This window comes from Sebastes fasciatus, chromosome 19 (genome assembly GCF_043250625.1).
Source record: "Sebastes fasciatus isolate fSebFas1 chromosome 19, fSebFas1.pri, whole genome shotgun sequence".
NCBI classification, from domain to species: Eukaryota; Metazoa; Chordata; class Actinopteri; order Perciformes; family Sebastidae; genus Sebastes; species Sebastes fasciatus.
This window is the reverse complement of record NC_133813.1, coordinates 20,917,832-20,940,036: the sequence shown is the minus strand read 5'-3', so window position 1 is coordinate 20,940,036 and position 22,205 is coordinate 20,917,832. Positions and strand designations below refer to the sequence as shown.

The 22,205-nt window shown below is 38.8% G+C and overlaps 2 protein-coding genes across 3 annotated transcripts; both read left to right on the top strand.

Annotated features, from left to right (window-relative positions):
• The first annotated feature begins 476 nt into the window (after positions 1-476).
• nfkbil1 (nuclear factor of kappa light polypeptide gene enhancer in B-cells inhibitor-like 1) lies at positions 477-5,600 on the top strand. Its single transcript, XM_074617765.1, has 4 exons — positions 477-908; positions 3,087-3,199; positions 4,206-4,317; positions 4,401-5,600. Exons 1-4 carry the CDS (start codon positions 626-628, stop codon positions 4,985-4,987), a joined length of 1,095 nt encoding a protein of 364 aa, XP_074473866.1. The 5' UTR covers positions 477-625; the 3' UTR covers positions 4,988-5,600.
• A 1,854-nt stretch (positions 5,601-7,454) lies between these two features.
• atp6v0a2a (ATPase H+ transporting V0 subunit a2a) lies at positions 7,455-21,914 on the top strand. Of its 2 annotated transcripts, none has more exons than XM_074617905.1 (20): positions 7,455-8,059; positions 8,913-8,991; positions 9,186-9,283; positions 10,827-10,964; positions 11,360-11,436; positions 11,520-11,646; positions 12,278-12,360; positions 12,461-12,554; positions 12,638-12,850; positions 14,253-14,403; positions 14,508-14,647; positions 14,732-14,889; positions 14,974-15,064; positions 15,157-15,275; positions 17,012-17,222; positions 17,317-17,436; positions 17,524-17,643; positions 18,974-19,091; positions 19,192-19,363; positions 21,333-21,914. In XM_074617905.1, exons 1-20 carry the CDS (start codon positions 7,949-7,951, stop codon positions 21,433-21,435), a joined length of 2,523 nt encoding a protein of 840 aa, XP_074474006.1. In that variant the 5' UTR covers positions 7,455-7,948; the 3' UTR covers positions 21,436-21,914. The 2 variants fall into 2 exon arrangements, with proteins under 2 accessions (XP_074474006.1, XP_074474005.1); XM_074617904.1 differs by having other exon boundaries at positions 7,806-8,059; positions 11,339-11,436; positions 21,333-21,576.
• The last annotated feature ends 291 nt before the right edge of the window (positions 21,915-22,205 follow it).

Sequence of the window (22,205 nt, the reverse complement as noted above, 5' to 3'; positions counted from 1 at the left end):
GGTTTTTCTCTCTTTAACGGAACGTTACCAACAACTTTGCCTACGTCTATAGGTGGTTGTCTTCTTTGTTTTTTATGTGTGTGCTTTTGTCTTTTGTCTGCTTTTAATGAGCACTGCACCGAAACAAATTCCAATCAACTGTGGGTTGACATGGCAAAAAAAGGTATTGATTGACTGATTGATGATGGAAATATTACAATGTGTATTCTGCTAGGAAAGACATCTAAGAAAGTACACAATCTTCTAATGAATTACTTAAGGGCAACAGGAATAATGGAGAGAATTTAATTATTTGTATTATTATTATTATTTTATTTTAGTTAGTTATTATTTATTTATTTATTATTATTTTTTTCGTGCCAATCTACTGCTCCACACTCCAGTCCAGATGGTGGCGGTAATGCACCTATAAGCTGGTTTGACCCAAAGAAGAAGAAGAAGAAGAGCACCGGAACCAGTCTGTCCGAGTTGATGCTACCTTCGGAGTGATTAAGAAGAAGGACCGGATTAGCATGGATGCTGCTACATCCAGGATGCTAAAGGCCTTGTTGAAGCCAACACATCCTCCGTCCCTTTAACTCAAACGGCCTCCTGTGTGTCTCAGTCCGGGCTGAGTTTAGTCCGCATGTTGTCTCGTAAACAGCAGCGCGTGTGGAGGTACGTGGAGGAGGGCAGCCTGCTGAAGCTGAAGTCCTACCTGCGGAAGCACCGCGACCTGGAGGAGGACCTGGTGAACTTCTCCCGGGGCCGGAGGCAGAGGAGCCCGCTGCAGCTGGCCTCTCGCCTGGGAGACGACGCGGTGCTGCGGCTGCTGCTCAAACACGGAGCCGAGGTCCTCCAGAGGGACAGCAAGGGAGACACGGCGCTACACATCGCGGTCAACAGGGCTCTGAAACACGGGAAGACAGGTGAGGAGGACACACAGGGGGACCAAGATGTTGTTTTCATAGCTTTTAATTAGAAATGACAGCAAACATTGAAGCCATTCACATACAGAAGAAGCAAAACATAAACAAAGAACAGGGCCAAACATATAAAGGACAACAGAAATGAAACAAAACCAACAGAAAATAATAAAAAATAACATGAGATTATGACAATAAATTCACTTAAAAATGTATTGAGATATTGCATACATTCATTGTTTTCATATTGCATACATTCATTGTTTTCATATTGCATACATTCATTGTTTTCATATTGCATACATTCATTGTTTTCATATTGCATACATTCATTGTTTTCATATTGCATACATTCGTTGTTTTCATATTGCATACATTCGTTGTTTTCATATTGCATACATTCATTGTTTTCATATTGCATACATTTGTTTTCATATTGCATACATTCATTTGCATACATTCATTGTTTTCATATTGCATACATTCATTGTTTTCATATTGCATACATTCATTGTTTTCATATTGCATACATTCATTGTTTTCATATTGCATACACTCGTTGTTTTCATATTGCATACATTCATTTGCATACATTCATTGTTTTCATATTGCATACACTCGTTGTTTTCATATTGCATACACTGTTGTTTTCATATTGCATACACGTTGTTTTCATATTGCATACACTCGTTGTTTTCATATTGCATACATTCATTTGCATACATTCATTGTTTTCATATTGCATACATTCGTTGTTTTCATATTGCATACATTCGTTGTTTTCATATTGCATACATTCCTTGTTTTCATATTGCATACATTCATTGTTTTCATATTGCATACATTCATTGTTTTCATATTGCATACATTCATTGTTTTCATATTGCATACATTCATTGTTTTCATATTGCATACATTCATTGTTTTCATATTGCATACATTCATTGTTTTCATATTGCATACACTCGTTGTTTTCATATTGCATACATTCATTTGCATACATTCATTGTTTTCATATTGCATACACTCGTTGTTTTCATATTGCATACACTGTTGTTTTCATATTGCATACACTCGTTGTTTTCATATTGCATACACTCGTTGTTTTCATATTGCATACATTCATTTGCATACATTCATTGTTTTCATATTGCATACACTCGTTGTTTTCATATTGCATACACTCGTTGTTTTCATATTGCATACATTCATTTGCATACATTCATTGTTTTCATATTGCATACATTCGTTGTTTTCATATTGCATACATTCATTGTTTTCATATTGCATACATTCGTTGTTTTCATATTGCATACATTCATTTGCATACATTCATTGTTTTCATATTGCATACATTCGTTGTTTTCATATTGCATACATTCATTGTTTTCATATAGCATACATTCATTGTTGAGGCTTTTTTGTGTTAAATTTACACTTGTGAATGGGGTATTTGCGACAATTAAAATTAGATTAATAAGATTTAAAAAATGCATTACTGTCTTTGTCACTGTAATTATTATATATTAAATATAATATTTCTGTAGTACAGAGCAAAATCTAAGAAAATGTCAAGTATAAAATTAACATCTTTCCACAGCTCATATTTTGTTATGTGAGGAAGAAATCGTTGACAGATATTGTTCCATTTCCTTCATAAATACAAAGAAATTAGGCTTTCTTTTTTGGTAAATTTACACTTGTGAATGTGGAATTTTGCGAGAATTAAAATTAGATTAATAAAATAAAAAAAATGCATTACTGTCTTTGTCACTGTAATTATAGCAACCAAATATAATATTTCTATAGTAGAGTGCAAAATGTAATGTGTAAAATTGTCAACATCTTTCCACAGCTCATATGTAAATTTACAGGACCAAAATAAATGAGAGCAAGTTTCAGGATGTGATTCGCAGAAAGAACAATTTACATCTATGTCACTCTTTTACTTTTTGTAAGAAATGTTTCACTGGATAGAATCTGTGGATAAATTTAAATGACACCTATTTTTACTTCATTTGTCAGAAGGAACTTCTGTGGTGAGGACCAAACTTTCCTCCAGTCAATATCACTAACAAAACTACTCCAATAAAATGTTGCTGCCGTAATAGAAACCATGTTGTCCTGAAACAAGGCCCTTATTCTGGAGTCTTTTAGCTTTTATTTGTTGTTTTCCTTCAGCGTATGATGACCTGGTTGTGCCTCTGAAAAACAGCTGCCCAGACGCTTTGAATACTCCAAACAGTGCTGGAGTCACACCTCAAGACCTGCTGAACTGGAGGAAACAGAAAGACGTAAGTTAAACATTTAGATAAGAATCAATGAAATGGTCCGATGTTGTATTTTGATAGCTGTTATTAAAAAAAGAAATGTAGAGCTGTAACTAATGATCATTTTCATTGTAGATCAATCTGTTTGTGATCTTTCCCCTGTAGTAATTGTGTCTGTAAAATGTCAAAAAATAGTGAACAACTAGGTTCAAATTGCTTGCATTGCCTGACTAAAACGCAGATATTTCTCATGAATATTTACAGTGACAGAGCTGAAACAATTAATTGATTAATCAATTATCAACAGAAAAATAATCAGAATCTAATTTGGATTGGATGTTTTCCAAGTAAAAATGACACACAAAAACTCCACAATTGCTGTTTCTTCATTGTAAGGAATTGTTGATTTCTCTGTTTTCTATAATTGTAAACTGAATACCTTTTGGGTTCGGAGCTGTTGGTTGAACAAAACAAGACATTGAACAAGTTATCTTGGTTTGTTGCCAAGTAGGTTTTCACATGCAGGTAATTTGCCTTGGTATGTTGGTGCATACCGGTCAAAACAATAAACACAGCAAGAGTAAGAGCAAGTATAGAAACTACTGCAAAAGTCAAGAATCATAAATATAAAATAGAAATTTACAATAAAAATATATATAAATATATCTGTTTTACAATAAAAGAGATGTACAGTGTTTAAAATATTGACTAAAGAATGAATGCCAAAAATGTGCGTTAATGTAACACATTGAGTTTGAAGATCAATCGAGCAGATTATTGGCAGATTGATTAATAATGAAAATAATAATTATGTGTGAGAAGACGCAAGAAGCTGGAACAAGGAACTTTTGTCATTTATGCTTGAAAAATAATGAATTGTCAATTAATTATCAAAATACCCAGACCTATTTAGATTATTATTCTCGATAGCTGTGACAGCAGAAACTGGTGGGCATGTCAGCAGAGCACAATTTGATCCGTTTGTTAGTACTGGATCATATTTACATATAATTTCCTTTTATACCCTCAGACTGCAGAAAACATGAGCCGTCCATCTGACCGAGACCCTGAGAAGGAGTGGCAGGAAAAGCTGTTTGGTGAATGCGAGGATGAATTCTTTGAGACCTTTGGAGTATATGATGGTAAATGTATATTCGTTCTTCAATGCAGAATTTTATTTTGACTTTCGCTTCATAATAATAACGGTGCTGCATTTTTTTCACAGCTGATGATTTTCTACCTGTCGACGATGACGAGCAAGACTTCGGGGACTGGGCTGACCGCATCAGAAGAGAATATTTCGATAAAAAGCACGCTGAAGCTCAAAGGCTGGCGGCGTCGGCGTCTTCTGGGAGGAAGAAAAGGAAACAAGAGACGGACCAGGAACGTCAGAGCCACAAGGAGCATCTTGCGAAGCTGCAGAAGGAGCATGAAGAGTATCTGGCGCGGGCGGCACGTAAAGAGGAAGAGACTAAGCAGGGTAAGAAGCGCAGCTACGACGAAAGGTGCGCAGCTACTTTTGACGGCGGCTCTTCGTCTGGCGGCACGAAGCTGAGCTACAGCGACATCCCCTGGCCGGCTCCACGAGGCACTGTAAAGGAGATGCTGGATGTGATGCTGCACGGCGTGGACAGGAAGGACGTGCCGGTGTTTCGGAAAATGCTCTTGAAGCAGCAAACGCGGTGGCATCCTGACAAATTCGCTCAGCGATGTGAAGCTCGGTTAGAGGAGAAGGACAAGCAGCGGATCCTTGAGACGGTTACAGCTCTGTCGCAGGAGCTCAACAGACTGGCCCAGACTCTGAGGACTTAAAATCTAGCTAATAATATCATATATATTGTGCTTTTCTGGAAAAATTTGTTCCATTAATGCAAAAGAACCCAAAATAAAATCCAGTACACTGTTTAATAACGAACATTTTGGTCCTCAGACCTTCATGAATGACATTCATACAGACGCACAGCACCACGATGTAAATGTAAACTTAGCCGAGGGAAAATAAAACACAAATCAGAGGGCACCGCTTTGCATTTATACAAATGAAGGAGACGATTTCAGGTGGTTTCAGGTTTCACACATACACCTGGATGCTCCCCAGTAAAGTCCCAGTCTCACCGGTGAGCAGGGCCTTGCTCAAGCGCACACCAATGGTGGTGATATAATGCTCGGATCTGTCCTGCTAGACTGGGAATCGAACCGGCGACCTTCTGGTTAAAACCTTTAGGGCCACCTCTGCCCTTGAAGTTGAATGAAAATGGAAAAAACCTTGCCACTTACATTTTCCTGAAATATGAGTGTGTACTTGTAGGATTCAAACAGCAGAGATGAGACCAATCGCCGGATAGAACACTGAGCATAAACATGCTTCTGTTGAATCCCTGATTTAAAGAAAATAAAATGAAATGCATAATCCAGATTTCTCAAACCCTGAGTAACAGTTGTGTTGTGTCAAGTGGGCCTACTACTGGTATTTTTACTCCTAAAGCACGTAACGGCATGTTGTCACAGAGTCTCGTACCTGTGATCTGCAGGTCTACTAAAGCACACATTAATCATTTAATATAAGTTTAATACATTTGTTCTAAAAATGCAAAAATGAACATATAATCCTGAAACACCCTAAATAAAGGATTTCACACACAAAGAAGAGCAGATGGTCGGCCTGCTTTCAGTGATGGAACAGAATAAGAAGATGCGCTGGTTGCCAGGTTTGAGGGCTAACCCCCTTATTAACTTGCCATTTACGAGCATAATTTTAAACGAGACAAAGGAATTATCTGGATTGTTTACACCCAACATTTATACTATGGATCATTTTATTATTATTTTTAGAAGAGCAAAATATGAATAAATTATACCTATTTCTTCTCATTTATGATGATATATATTTAAAAGATGATAGGCTAGCAAAATATATAAAGTATAATACAGAATGGATGGTCAAGGCCTTTGTTATGATTGCAAAAGTTTTAGTGATTAATAGATCTTCAAAAATATTTTATCATTTTGGAATAGAAAATTCATCTTTATATTTGTATTTTGTTGAGTACAGCGTCCTCGTATCAAAGCTGTTCATGTGAGCTGCAGTCACATTAGTGTGCTTCATTATGTTTAGCAAATTTTGTCTAGAGTATGACAAATGCCTGCTTGTGATACAGCAGGGCGTGATAGCTACAGGTTAAGTGTCAATGCAGTCTAATTAGGGCTGCACAATTAATCAAAATCACAATATGACCTACTGCAATTTTCAAATCACAGGATGAGGAGGAAATCGCAATATTTGTGTAAGGCGAAATGTGTCAAAATACCATTTAAAATGAAATATTGTGGTGCTGCAGAGATGTCCTGGCCTACAAATCATATTCTACAGATATAAGAAAACATCTGCCTGCTAAAATCACACCATAATAATTTTAATGTTTTTCAATGAAAACCCCAACCCTTCTCAAAATAATAATAACAATGAAAGATGGGGATTTAAAAATAAATGCATAGGTAAATAGATAAATTAAATTATATAAATCTAAATGAAATAAAATACCTTAAAATAAAAAAATACAATTTAAAAATAATAAATGAATTGAAAATAAATAACAAAAAATAAAAATAAATTTAATTAAATGATAACAGCGATTTGATATTTTTTTTCTAAATTGTGCAGCCCTAGTCCAAATTAATATCAGTAAAACTACATTTATGGACTGATAACAATGAAAGACTGGCATTTACAAATTAATGAATAGGTAAATATTTAAATTAAATTATATAAATCTAAATGAAATAAAATTAATAGATAAATACATTAACATGAATATAAATGTAATTAAATAATAATAAAAACAGCAATTTAGATACTTTTTCAAAATCGTGCAGCCCTAGTCCAAATTAATATCAGTAAAACTACATTTATGGACTGATAAAAATGAAAGGTAAGTTAATAGGTAAATATGCAAATGAAATTATATAAATCTAAATGAAATCAAATTAGTAGATAAATACCTTAAAATAAATATTAATAATAATAATAATAATAAATGTAATTAAATAATAATAAAAAATAGCAAAATTCAAAATCGTGCAGCCCTAGTACAAATTAATATCAGTAAAACTACATTTATGAACTGATAACTGTCAACTCAAACCCCTTAAAAACCTGTCACTTTCTAATTCAAGAATCAAACGATGATTTCAGCGGATGCGACGAAACCTGGCAACCCGGAGGAGACGCGATCTGTGTCAATTGCCGGCCGGGCGACGTAGCGGGAATAAAGGCCGGAGCCTATTTCTGACTGACAGGCTTTTTATAACGTGTGATGCTGCCTGCAGCCCCGTCCGTCGACATGGCGGGTTGATGGTTTATCTGTTGCCGGTTTCTGTCTCAGCGTTGCGTCGTGTTCGTGTTTGTGCGCCATAATGAGGTAAAAGGTGTTGAAGGAGGTGAAGAGGAGCTCAGAGGATGACGCCTTTCTCCAGGAGCGCTAGATGCAACATTTGCATTAGGGAGGTTTCTCTCTTTGTTTTCATGTTGTTTATTATATAGACGGCGTTGAAAGGTGGAAACAACACGGTCGGGATGAGAAAACGTGTCATTTATTGACAGACAATAATTAATAATCCTCTTGGGGGATGTTAATTGGTTAAGGGGCTTTAAAGCGACGCACCGACTCGTTGCATTGTCTGTGAGGTCCTATTTTCGCTTGTGGTGCCCAAGCTCCAGTCGGCCATACAGACAGATTATAAAGCGGAGGAGATCTGTCTGTCAGATAAATAAAGATGGTGTTTCGGAGTGAGGAGATGTGCTTGGCGCAATTGTTCCTGCAGTCCGGCTCTGAGTATGACTGCATCAGTGAGCTCGGTGAGCTGGGGCTGGTCGAGTTCAGAGATGTAAGTATAGAGAGATGATGATGATGCACTAACTCTGTTTTTACATATTCTATCACCAGCTAAAGAAAGTCCGTATGCTTATTTATACGTGTAGGCTATTAGTTTATTAGTAAGTTTGTCTTTATTATTTTTTTAATACAGAATAAATTAATTCTATACCTTACCTCTCCCTTTCTCTCTGGGTGCATGTATGTTGGAGGGAGGAGGATGGATGAGGACGTCCTCCTATAAATTCTTATTCTTATTTTATTCTAACGTTTTATCTATTCTTTGTTATTATACTGTTTGTCTCGCACCAAAAAGCCAAAGAAAATTCCTCGTGTATACCCCTTACACCTGGCAATAAACACCTTTCTGATTCTGATTCTGATAAACCACAATGTACTTGTGCACTTGTAAAATCTACCTATCTATCTATATCTGTCTGTCTGTCCATCCATCTATCTATCTATCTATCTATCTATCTATCTATCTATCTATCTATCTATCTATCTATCTATCTATCTATCTGTCTGTCTGTCTGTCTGTCTGTCTGTCTGTCTGTCTGTCTGTCCTTCAATCTACTGCATCTATCTATCCATCTATCTACCTACCTACCTACCTGTCTGCATTATGACTGACTTTTCACGTACTTGACTGGGGTAGAGCAGTATTATTACAATATTTAAACAATAATGAAGGAAAATTTACAGTATTAGAGCCAGTCTGAAACTGTATAAAGATGCCCTGATGATGATGATGATGATGATAATGATGAACCTTGTTATTATTGCACATGCTATTGGCTGCCTGGTGCAGTAACTTGCAGCTCACCTGACCTGTGATGATGTGATGGTACTCTCTCTGGTTTCAGCTCAACCCGAGTGTCAGCTCATTCCAGCGGCGCTTCGTCAGCGAAATCAAGAGATGTGAGGAGATGGAGAGGATTCTGGGTAAGCGAGAGAGAGAGAGCAGAGCACCTGCAGGGGTGGTGAGCTGAGCATACACCTGCATGATATATCACCAGGGGCAGTTAAGCAGCAGTGGTCCCTCAGAGAGTTGGATTCAGACAGCTTGCTCTGACACTCCTCCAGTAATAATAATAATAATTACCATGAAACAAACTGTCAGCATATTTTGTGGACAGGTTACCTTCTGAGGGAGATGCAGAAGGCCAACATCGCCGTGCCAGAGGAGGAGGAGGGCCCGCTCGCTCCTCCACCCAGACAAGTCCTTGAGATCATGGTAAGTGTCATTTACAAGTACCCATTTTGTACACTTTTCACCAGTTTAGTTTAGTATATTTATATGCACACTAGTAGACATTTGGAACACAGAGAAACCTGGCTATTTATATATAGAGCCTAATAATATACAGGTTTTTGATTGCTACAGTGATGCAGGCATGTCGTTGTCTCCTCCAGCTTCCTTTATGGTTGGAAAAATCCTACATTATTCCACACTGTCTGACAGTATCATACATAAACTGCATCATCTTGTTTCAGCTCTTCTTCTTCTTGCGTGCACCAATCCATCAAATAGAAATATTATAGATTTTCTCCCAAATTAAGCCTGACATGTTTGGTATCTTTGGGAATTGTTGGGACTTCTAATAGATAATATTTCTTGCCTGGATTTAGTGTCTCCATGTAGCCATCAGGAATGGAAAATGAGACAAGAAAATTGAGCCTTTGCATTGATGACATTGATGGCTTTCACTTTAATTACAGCATGTAGCCCATTGTTACATCACTTATCCTCATATTTTTAGTTTTTCTGACCCGCTCTACATAACCTGAGTCGAGGACTCACCTGCACGCACGGTGGAGAATGATTAGAAACCTGGATGAGTCGTTTACATGCTACAATAGTTTAGTTTAGTTTATTTAATATGGACATCACCATGTCATTAGAACATAACTTACATTTATGCACAAGGACCGGATGCACTGTGTTTAGTGTCTACAGGAGGGCTTTTTAAAAGAAGAGTTAAAATAGAAAAAGAAAAGAAAATACATACACAAAAATACATACACAAAAACATCCACAAGATACAAAATACAGGTCTGTCTACAGGGGTATTAGGTGTAAGAACAATGTTGGTTTTCATTTCAGCCATGATTTAAAGCAGCAGTGGGTAGAAATGGAGCAAATATGATTAAAAAAAAAGTTATTTTTATAAAACAGTCACTATTTCCTGATAGTAGTGCATGAGCAGGTAATCTGAAAAAAATCACGTTCCTCTGTGTCCTCCGGTGCTCCTTATGGCATCTGCAAGATTTCACAGACTGGAGGAAAACAACCAATCAGAGCCGAGCTGGAGCCTTGCCGTCTCTGAGCAGCTGTCAATCACTCGTAAACTACGATCAAACTGTCAAACTAGGCAGCGCTGATCAAATATGAATCAATATTATGTTACTGTAATGTCTATTTCTCACCTCAAATGTTTTCAGAAACATCTTGTAGTGTACTGTTTAGCTGTAAAATGAGAAAGTTTGTGACCAGCCGGAGCAAACTTTTTTAATTACTTAACATAATTAATTACGGACGCTAGAGGTCGCTGTTGTCTTCTTTTATACCTTCTTTCGGTGAACTACCATGTGAATAGATGATGCAACCTACTAGTGGGTGTAGTAGGCCCCTATTGACCCACACCTATGGTTCTTATAGCGACTGATATCGCCTATTTAATAGCCTGACAACAGTCTAATCGGCTGGTTAACTGGACAAGTCATCTCGCTGCTGAATTCAGATTTAAGCTGGTGTTCGATGTGTGTTGGGTGTGCAGGAGCAGCTTCAGAGGCTGGAGATGGAGCTCAGCGAGGTGACTCGAAACAAAGAGAAGCTGCGGAGGAACCTCCTGGAGCTCACCGAGTACACGCACATGCTGAAGATCACACGGACCTTCATACACAGCCGCTCCAGAGTGAGTGTGTTTCCAACCGTCTGTCATATACGACAGACACTCTTAATTTGCATCTCAGGCAACACGCTCCCCCCCTCCACCTACACCTACACCTCCACCTCCGTCTTGTTTTCTTGTCACTGACGTGTTTTGTATCCCCGGGGTGACAGAGGTGGCACTAGAGGCGACTTTAATTAAAGACACGGTCACAGCGCAGCCCCCTGACTCATCCAGGCTGCCGTGTTAAAAAGGGATGCCGCAAACGGTGCTTGTGTGAGAATAAACATCCCATTCCAGCGTGTGAACACCTCATAGGCTTTGTGTGTGTATAGGACCATGTAAGGAGCAGTTAATGTAAGCTGTCATGAATGAAACATGTTCCCTTTTATAATTAGCATGAGGCTCTTGGTCCCCAGTATGAAGAATTCCCCACAATGGAGACGGACTCTGTGACAGGATGCACCGGTATGCAAAGACTTGGAGCCAAGCTGGGGTGAGCTGCAATATCATGTACATTTAGGACGTCATAAAGTGTGCTATCAATAAGAAATAAACCTTAATCTCTCCTGGCTGTAGGTTTGTCTCTGGTCTCATCCAGCGGGTGAAGGTGGAGGCCTTCGAGCGCATGTTGTGGAGAGTGTGCAAGGGTTACACCATCCTCAGCTACGCAGAGGTGGACGAGAACCTCGCCGATCTCGACACCGTGAGTCAAATTCACGACGGACGCCAAGAGAGACGTAACATCTGTTCTGCCTGTCGAAATCAATTTGGAATTGCTGTTTTTTATTTGTTATTTAAGGCACTTGAAAACCTTTATCAGCTTCTTACTCTGAGCAACAGGGTCTTAACATGAACTAGGGTTGCACAATTAATCGAATGTTAATCGCGATCAAGATTTTGGCTTCCCACAATTAAATGATCGACTACGATATTGACAATTAGAATTTGTGCTCCGCTCATAGAAAAGCTGCATATCAAATCAAGCGCTTGCTAAACTAACCGAGATCAAGATGTTTTGGCTTAACTTTTGGCGAGCACCCTATTACGCACCTCACTCTCAAACACGTATATAGTTATTTAAAGTTACAAAGAAATAGAGAAATAATAGAGAGATAGTTTTAAAGCTTCCAGGGGCTTTAAATGAGAACTCCATGACCATGATGTTGCTGGCATGTCATCAAATGATGCTGTAGTGATGATAATGTAAGTGAGACATCCTACTTGTGTACCTGCAAAAAGGAAAAACGTATTGTGGGAGGGATACTTATAAAAGTAATTTTTCATCACTTTATATGAAGCTGTAGTGATAACCTGTCTGATCTGTGTTGTTTCAGGGTGAGATCAGCAAAAGCGTTGTGTTCCTCCTCTCTTTCTGGGGAGACCAGATTGGACAGAAAGTACAAAAAATCTGCGATTGGTAAGAACGCCATCATCACATTTAAGACTTTTACGTTTAACTTCCTGTTTGTATTCTTCTTCTTTATCAGCGTACATATCTCTGTCTTTGTTGTCCTCAGTTACCACTGCCATCTTTACCCGCACCCTGAGAACGATGAGGAGCGGGCGGATGTGTTGGACAGCTTAAGGACTCGCATCCAAGACCTTAACAACGTAGGGCTGATGAAGATAGACGGGAACATTTAACACATAATTCTCAGTGAGTTTGTGGTTAACTGCCGCGTTCCTCCCTCCAGGTGCTGCACCGCACCGAGGACTACCTGAGGCAGGTCCTGCAGAAGGCCTCGGAGTCGGCCTACAGCTGGGTGGTGCAGGTGAAAAAGATGAAGGCGATCTACCACATCCTGAACCTCTGCAGCTTTGACGTCACTAACAAGTGTCTGATCGCTGAGGTGTGGTGTCCCGTCAGTGACCTGGCAAACCTGCGGGGGGCGCTAGAAGAGGGCTCGGTGAGACTAATTTTGAGATGCAGCTCAGCTCAACTCAGTGTGTCAAGTTGTTCTCGTCATTAATCAGAAATAAACATGAATTAATTCATTAAAATATATTGTGAAAGTGTATAAGGTTTAGAATATTATTATAGAAGTATATGATGGTTATTCCCATGATCTATTATGTCTCGTCAATTCTTACAGCAATTTTTGTGTTGATACCATTTGTTACACAGATTTGGTGCTAAATTTAACAATTTTTTACCTCTCGAGAATTGATAAAAATGATCAATAATCCCTCCAAAATACCACATTAAGACACTTTGAGACTTTGAGGAACACCATGCATCAAAAACTTTTGACATTTCGAGATTTCTGCAAGAATTGCATTTTTTAGCGATCGGATGGTGAGCACTTCTGTTGTGTAAACTGCTCAGAAACCCCCTTATTGTCAATCTAGCTAGGAAAGCCATCCATCCTCTGAATGCTCTAGGACTGTAGTTTGTGGCTGTAAAGTTTCATGAGGCTGTGATTATCCTACAGGACACCACAGGTCATTTTATACAGTGATGTCAAGTTTCAAAAATTGGTATCTCTATATGAAATGGCTACTATGGGGACTAACATCATCCCACATGAATACAATTGGATCCACAAGAGTCTCAGCTTTCCATTCATACCCAATTTATGTAATTCCAAGACTGTTTAAGGACCGCAGTATGTAGAAATATTCAAATATAGCTTTTTTTAGAATAGGCGAAAATCACACATTTTCACTGCATGCAAAAACACTGTATGGTTTTTGCCCCAAACTGCATGTGATTATCATAAAGTGGAGATACCAGTATCTTCACTCTAGCTTTAAGACTGAGCCCGCTACAGCCTTTTACAGACAGTAATCTTGGTTGGGATCGCCGGTAATCCCACTGGTCTCTAAAATAACACTTGCAATGTAAAAAAAACAAAATTTTGAGCTGGTTATAAAAATCATTTTTGGCATCTTAATTGAATTGGCATTGATTATCAGCTGTTAAGAACTCAAATAGTATCACTAAGATGCATTTTTAATTATTTCCCATTATTACTGGCAGCAGGCTTTTTGGATGACTCTCTCTCCCGAACCACTCCATCTGTCATGTTTTTTTGTTTTATTATTGGCTGTATCATTTGTTGTTGTTGTAGTTTTTGTTGCTGTACCGTATGTGCCAGCAATTCCTACTGCTCCAGGTTGCTTATTTGGTAGTTTTCAGATCAATCTTACCCAGAATGCACCAGCTAAAATACTCTCTGGTCAGAGAATCACTCAAACCTGTAAATATTTGACATGAGGGAGCTCCAAACATCGTCAGTGTGTCTTTTTCTGTAAATAATAATAACGCTAGTTGATACAGAACTTGATTTCAGAATTGTTTTTTAACAGAGAAAAGGCGATGCCACCGTACCATCTTTTGTGAACCGCATACCGAGTACCGACACTCCGCCCACGTTGTTGAGAACCAACAAGTTCACATCTGGCTTCCAGAGCATCGTGGAGGCGTACGGGGTGGGGGACTATCGCGAGGTAAGCCCAGGTAAGAACTCACACTGTCTGTGTCTTGTAAAGAATAAACTGTTTTTTGTTTGCTTTGGAGAAAATTCAGACTAAGTACATTAAAGATGTGTCTCTCACTGTCAGCTCCCTACACCATCATCACGTTCCCCTTCCTGTTCGCCGTGATGTTCGGCGACCTCGGCCACGGGATGCTATTGAGTCTCTTTGCCTTGTGGATGGTGCTGACGGAGAAAAAGCAGAAGAAGAAACGCTCCAGTAATGAGGTGGGATTTAGCTGTTCCTCTCATCCAGTCTGATGATGATTGTGAATTTGTTTCAGCTGATAGCCGTGTCTCTGTTGACCTCAGATATGGACGACGTTCTTCCATGGGCGTTACATCATCCTGATGATGGGTCTTTTCTCTATCTACACCGGGCTGATCTACAACGACTGTTTCTCGAAGTCTCTCAACATATTTGGCTCTGGGTGGAGCGTCAAGGCGATGTTCACAAATCAGAAGTGGACGTGAGTTAGCAGTAAAATACACACTCAGAAACACTCTTTCTGTCAGTACATGTGGTGTTTTGATGTTTTTTTTCTACATTGCAGAAATAAAACCCTCCAAACAAACGCTTTGCTCACGTTGGACCCCAACGTCACCGGCGTTTTCAGCGGACCGTATCCATTTGGAATCGATCCTGTGAGTAAATGCACTCAGACATTACAGTCAGGATATAATTGATGATCAATTTCCGATCATTTTCACTGAGATGCTTTTTAATATCCCATCAGATATGGAACATGGCAGTGAACCGGCTGTCCTTCCTCAACTCCTACAAGATGAAGATGTCGGTTGTTATCGGGGTCATTCACATGAGCTTTGGAGTGGTGCTGAGTGTCTTCAATCACTTGTGAGTGGCTCCACATAGAAGTCTCTAACCCTAACCGTTACATCACCTTTTTCATGTACTTACAGCACAGGTATCCATCAGTGTCAGGCATCAGTATGTGCGGATTCATTTCTATAAATTAATTTCTAGATATATAGAACACAGACTTTATATAAGAAGCGAACATAGTCACTGTGACGTCACCCATTGTTTTGTGGACTGCTGTTTTGAAGCATTGAATTCGGCATTTTGGCCTTGTTTTTTTGCAACCAGAAGTGACACAAGAGGGTGGAGCTATGTACAACCGAATTTTTTAGGCGACCAAAAAGGTTAGAATTAACTTCAATAAACTGAAAACACACTGTGAAAGGGTTAAAGTTCTAAGACAAAAACACGGACTATTTCCAGACCGGACAACGCCGTGGTAGTGACCTATCAATCACAAGGTAGCCACGCCCTAAAGCATCCCCTGCTTTATGGTCTATTTGACTCTAAATGGGACCATAATTTACTAAATGAACATCATGCTGTATTGAAAAAGACTTGAAACTAGTGATTGAGACCATTAACTCATGTTTACAATGTATACTGAGGTAATAAACCAAGTGAGAAGTAGGCTCATTTTCTCATAGACTTCTTTTTGCAACCAGAGGAGTCGCCCCCTGCTGGCTATTGGAAAGAATGCAAGTTTAAGGCACTTCAGCATTGGCCTCACTTTTCAGAACTCTAGGTTGCCTCCTGATATAGATATATATTTCAGTATTCTGTGCATTGTGGTTGGCTGACAGGTATCTTTATTATTTTGCTAGTATCTTCTGATATAGCACTACAACTGTTACAACTAAATTTGTATTGTAGCAACCTATTAACGCACTAACTAACCAGCATCGATGGTTCTACTCGATGAAAATTAACTGTAATGATTTTGTCAAATGTATTGGCTTTAAATATTTGAATGAGTGTCTGAGCCATAGACATCCATTGTTGTACAAAAACTATTAGGCTGCTCCAGCCAAAGTGTGTGAAGGAGCGCTATCGCAGGTCCTTCCTTCCTGCAGCTGTCAGACTCCACAACCAGCACTGCTCCCAGTAGACCGCTTACACTTACACACCAAAAACTGACAATAACCTGATATTTTCAGGTGGAATTTCATTCATTGTCACTGTGCAATATCATTTCCACTTGTGCAATTTTGTTAATAGTCTGTTTATTGTCAATACTGTATATACTGCTCCTTTTTTTATACTTCCTTCTATTTAAATGGTTCACATTTTGTTACACTTTGTTTAGCTCTTTTTGTTTACTGTTAGCTGATGCATCTTGTTTTTTGTACTATCCCCTTTGCTGCTGTACACTGCAAATTTCCCCACTGCGGGACTAATAAAGGAATATCTTATTTTATCTTATCTTATCTTATCTTATCTTAATATTTTAGGATTGTTTTAAGGAAACCCGACTGTGTACTATTAAATATTTACATAGATCTTTCCAAGAAACTTTTAACAGTTATAGTTAATCAGCTAATCAGAAATGTCACTAATAAATCTGTAATATAAGAACAGTAATGTATCAATAAGCATGCTATACGCGATATTGGCATTGGTGCATTACTCCACAGAATTTCATGTATTATTGCTTAAAGGCTACATATTGTGTATATTATATACTCATATTTTGATGAGCATTTATGGGTCAAATCATTGATGCCACTCTCTTATCACTTTCTCTATTCCCACACTTTGTTCTCTCCCTTCAGGCACTTCCGACAGAAATTTAATGTCTATCTGCTATTTCTTCCTGAGCTGCTCTTCCTGCTCTGTCTCTTTGGCTATCTGGTCTTCATGATTCTCTACAAGTGGCTGGCGTTCGGCGCACAAGACTCCAGCCAGGCTCCCAGCATCCTCATCCACTTCATTAACATGTTCGTCATGCAGGGGAAGGACATCACTCCTCTCTACCCAGGACAGGTACGTGTTGACGACGATATCATCTGAAACATTATCAGCTCTGGATGTGTTTTGATCCTTGTTAATGCATTGTTTTGTTGTCGTGATTCCACAGACCGGGCTGCAAATCTTCTTAGTTGTGATAGCGATGCTGTCAGTTCCTGTGCTGCTGTTAGGAAAACCTCTTTACTTGTACTGGCTGTACCGCGGAGGCAAAGGCCTGCGCAGACGCAGAGTATGTGTGATCAGACATATTTGAAATATATTTATGTTCAGTTTTTGGTAATTTGACAATAAAATCAATGCTGTCGTCTCACCTCAGGGTTATGAGAGGGTGAGGCGTGTAAGTGAGGATGATAATTCCACAGCACCATCCTATGAAGATGATGATGAAGAGGAGGGACTTGATGAAATGCCGAACAGAGAAGCTCTTCCCAAAGAGGTCAGAGACCCACCAGTACTCTGCCTTTTATGTGTTAAATGTTGCATTTCCAGCTGATATGTGTAACTTTAAATGACCCGACATTATACATACTGAAATTTTCTTTTGAACGGTACTCACAACATTTTCAAGTGTATGCGACATGTGCTGTATTTGCACATTAAAAGATGTTTACTGCTTTGCAAGGCTGCATGTACTGAATAGTGGATGTGGTCATTGTGTTGTTGTCGTGTGTATGCTGATTTTGTTGGCATCTTATTGTCTTATGTTTTTATTTCTTATAAGGAACAGTATCTAACATTTAAGAGGATCTATTGGCAGAAATATCTTCTTTTTTTATTTTATTTTTATTTGGAAGAGGCGTTATCACAGTGTATACAAAGCTTTACAGATAGTTATACTTAACTCTTTTCCCGTTTTAATATACATGTACAGTTTATATGCATATGCACGAAAAGAGGCATGTGGATGCCACAGTACTTGTGAGTCAACTCAGTCTTCTGGAGAACTGTGGGTCCTCCAACCTCACTTTCTGAATTACGTGGCCGTGTAAACCGTTCCACAAGTCCAGATTTAACACATCTACACATCAATATTCAGTTGCATACTCACGCGTATACAGCCTACATGCCCATGCATACTTCTCCATCAAACTATCAGCAGTCACATTTAGCTTTCTTACATATGCCTACCTCACACTCTATTCAAGACATATAACTATGTTTTCATTAGTGTATAATCAGCTGAAACTAAGAATCATTGTGTATTCGTTCTTCACAGAATCCACCATGTTTCTACAGTAACCCAGGAGAGACAAACCAAACACTGGCTCCAGTGAGAGCCTTTCGCATTTTTCTCTGACACGCTTGTGAAACTGTGGTAACGTGAGCCGCAGAGTGCAAAACCGTGGCACCGCCAGCTGCCGTCTGACTTCTGTTGCTCCTAAAATCGTGTTATTATGTAAGGATGTCCTCTGAACGAGGCGAACGGCGTTACCACGGTTTTGGAAAGGGAGGAGTCCTACACACTGTCCCTTTAACCTGTAACGTCATTGGTTTTAGAACATCTTGCTAAAAGGACTGCAGTTGGAAATATACATCAATGTTTATTAATCCTTATAAATAAATAAATGAAAAAAATATATATGTAAGGGAGAAAGTAGGCTCGGAAAAGAATTGTGGAGCTAGTTTATTATCGTGTGATCACCAGTAAATTTTAAAATACATAAATATTGTATGCTGAATTAAAACAGGAGAGCCACATTATCTTAACTTAATTTTCATCTGTATGAATTATTATATCTAATATATGATTTGAACTGTTTTTGCAGTTTGACTTCGGGGATGTGCTCCTGTACCAGGCCATTCACACCATCGAGTACTGCCTGGGCTGCATTTCCAACACGGCATCGTACCTGCGTCTCTGGGCGCTCAGCTTGGCTCACGCCCGTAATTGCTTTGCTTTTCCTCTACCTGAGATATGATTTCATTTTTGTGTGTCTTTGTGTATTATTGCCTCTTCATGGTTCTTTGTTTGTATTGCTTTCAGAGCTGTCGGAGGTGTTGTGGGGCATGGTGATGCGCCTGGGTCTGAGGATCACCACCAGAGTGGGAGTGGTGTTTTTAGTCCCCGTGTTTGGCCTCTTCGCCGTGCTCACCGTGTCCATCCTGTTAGTCATGGAAGGATTGTCAGCGTTCCTCCACGCTCTACGACTTCACTGGTGAGTCTCAACCGATCTGAATATTCACAGCTCAGAAATATAATATGAATACTGTGATATGAGACTAGACATTGTATTGGATTTTAGCTATTGTAATTAGACTTATTATTTTCTCAATTAACTGATTAATCATCTGGTCTATAAAATGTCAGAAAATAGTGGAAAATGCCTATCACAATTTCCCAGAACTAAAGATGATTTCTTGTTTTGTTTGAACCAACAGTCCAAAACCCAAAGACAATTTACTAGCAGAGAAGACTAAAATAATAGCAAATATTTACCTTTGAGGGGCAGTGAGCAAAGGATTAATGGTTAATGGCTTTTCCTACTGTGTAAGACAGTGATTAAGTTAAATGGTGCAATTTTGACTGTTCTAGATGATTTAAATAGACCAAATGCCCTTTTTAATGAGATATTCAATAATGGGTCTTTAAAATAATATAGAGTTTTTGTTGATCAAATGTTTCCCATTTTCTCAAAAGAGAGCAAGGAGGTTACATCCGGTACACGTGTACAGAGGAAATACAACGATTGAAAACAGATCTCAGGAAGAGTTGAAACTTTACAGCATCATACTTGCATCAACGAGCCACCATTTTTTGCTGCAGTCAGGCCTGCTAACAGTAGACGTTTTTCAGGATATGATGACTAGAAATCAATCAAGAGCGTGGCTGTAGGTGAACATGGTACTACAGTTCCCAACACATCTGACAGCTTAGAGGACACCTGATTAAAAAAAACACCACATTGCTGTATTCCCAAAATATAAAAGAACCTAAACGAACTGTTCAATGACGTTATTATTTGATGAGTTTCCAGAGACATAGAAGAGGCAATTGTCTGGACAAAGGCCTACTTGACCATTAAGTAGCCTGCTTTATTTCATGTATAAAAGCAGTGTAATGGCTTCATATAATATAGAAATATCATTCATTTCGATCAATCAATCTATTTATATATTTTGGTATTCAAACACATTGGAAATGGTTATTTCTTTCTTCTTCCTAATTTGCAAAACAAACCAAAACCGTGACACAAAAACCGCAATACAAACCGAACCGTGGGCTTGTTGAACCGTTGCACCACTATGTGTCTATCAGGGCAGAGGTCACATAGTGGGGATAATCTTCATTTCGTGGCGCTTTTTGGAGTAAAGTATGTCCTGTGGTTAAAGTTTGAGTGGATCTGCTGATGATCAGGGTTCTTAGAGGACTCTACCACTGTGTCCCATATTCTATTCCATAGTATGGATTCGTTATCAACATGAAGATCCCTAGACCACACTTGTAAGAAGACCAAGAGAATAGGGAGTACAAAACAGATACCATTATTATCTGAAATGCTATGCAAAGCGTGAGGGGTGAGTGGTGTATTCCACGGGACGCCATACGGAGGACCTTAACTGGAGATACAGTAAGAAAGAAAACCCAGGCAGGTTATATGTAGTGCTAGGTCAATGTGTTAAAGAGGACCTATTATGCTTATTTTAGGTGAATACTTGTATTTCTGATTTTTCTAGTAAAAACTAGAACATGTTTACATGCTTTAATGTTCAAAAAAATCTTTATCTTTCTCATACCAGCTGTACTGCAGCACCTCTTTTTACCCCTCTGTCTGAACCGCTCTGATTCGTCAGCTGGCCCTCTCTGTTGTTCAGACTCCGCTGCAGCTCCGCTATAACTAGCTTTGTTTGCGGGCGTGCCAAACTAGCCGCCAGGCAGGCATTATGCAAATGTGTTACTTGGTGACATCACAACGTTACAGAAGAAAAGGCAGGACTTCTATCAAGGTGTTTCAAGCTGTTCAGGAGCAGTGTTTCTGTGGGGGAGTGTAACTCCCTTTGGCCTGGACTTTGAGCTTTGTAACTTTGCAGAACTTTTACATGCACAAAAAACTATATAACACACTAAAGGAAAGGGAAAAAGCTTAGTAGGTCCTCCTTTAAAAATATGTGAACATTTGATTTCAGGGTGGAGTTTCAGAACAAATTCTACCACGGGACCGGCATCAAGTTTTTGCCCTTCGACTTCTCCCTCCTGCCCTCTGTTTTTGAACAAGATGGCTTGCTTTAAAATAAAAAATATGGACTCTGAAGTTTTGCATATGAGTGGGAGCAGACTTTATGATTGGGGAAAGATGCTGGAAGCTGGAACAATTCACACTGTGATGACGACAACAGACCTTCAAGACAATGGACTGAAACTCACTCTTGTAGCAACGTTTTTCACCGTGACGATTTTTAAAATGTTATCGGCTGTGCTGACTGCCTTACGACTGTACCCAGCAGACCTCTGAATATACAGAGGTTCAAAATTCTTCCTCTGTTGATTTCATTTTGTAGGTGAGATATCGCTTAACTCTACTTGCCACATCAGTTGGGTGAGTTTATTTGCATTGTGCTGTGTAAACCAGTTTTGTATTATTTACAACATGTTATACAGTGCAATGTAAATATCTATCGGAGACCATATCAAGCATCCTGATGTAGTGCCATAGAGATTTATTTCTGATGATGATGATATGGGGATGCTGATGAGAGAAAATCTGCATCAAAACCTAAAGAAAAGATTAAAAAAAAACAACATTACAACCCTTTTTTGTGAGGCATACTGTCACAAAGCACTTTGCAGAAATGATTGTACAATTAAGTTTTCACTGACGACTGTGATGATGCCAAATGAAAATAATCTTCAACTGTTAGCTGTTTGCTTATTTACTTATTAAAGCATTTACTGTATTTATTTAAGCGTAACCTCCCCTGTAATCGATAGTCAAATACTCCAGAAAAAGTCAAGAAGTGTTAGGCCTTTCTTTGATGATACTGCTTGTTGCGTTTGTTAAT

What these genes read in the sequence shown, in the direction of transcription:
- nfkbil1 (XM_074617765.1), top strand. Translation starts at nt 626, where the DNA reads ATGTTGTCTCGTAAACAGCAGCGCGTGTGGAGGTACGTGGAGGAGGGC. An exon ending in TCTGAAACACGGGAAGACAG is followed by an intron (nt 909 to 3,086) that starts GTGAGGAGGACA and finishes GTTTTCCTTCAG; the next exon opens with CGTATGATGACCTGGTTGTG. An exon ending in GACCTTTGGAGTATATGATG is followed by an intron (nt 4,318 to 4,400) that starts GTAAATGTATAT and finishes TTTTTTTCACAG; the next exon opens with CTGATGATTTTCTACCTGTC.
- atp6v0a2a (XM_074617904.1), top strand. Translation starts at nt 7,949, where the DNA reads ATGGTGTTTCGGAGTGAGGAGATGTGCTTGGCGCAATTGTTCCTGCAG. An exon ending in AGACTTGGAGCCAAGCTGGG is followed by an intron (nt 11,437 to 11,519) that starts GTGAGCTGCAAT and finishes TCCTGGCTGTAG; the next exon opens with GTTTGTCTCTGGTCTCATCC. An exon ending in GCATCCAAGACCTTAACAAC is followed by an intron (nt 12,555 to 12,637) that starts GTAGGGCTGATG and finishes TCCTCCCTCCAG; the next exon opens with GTGCTGCACCGCACCGAGGA.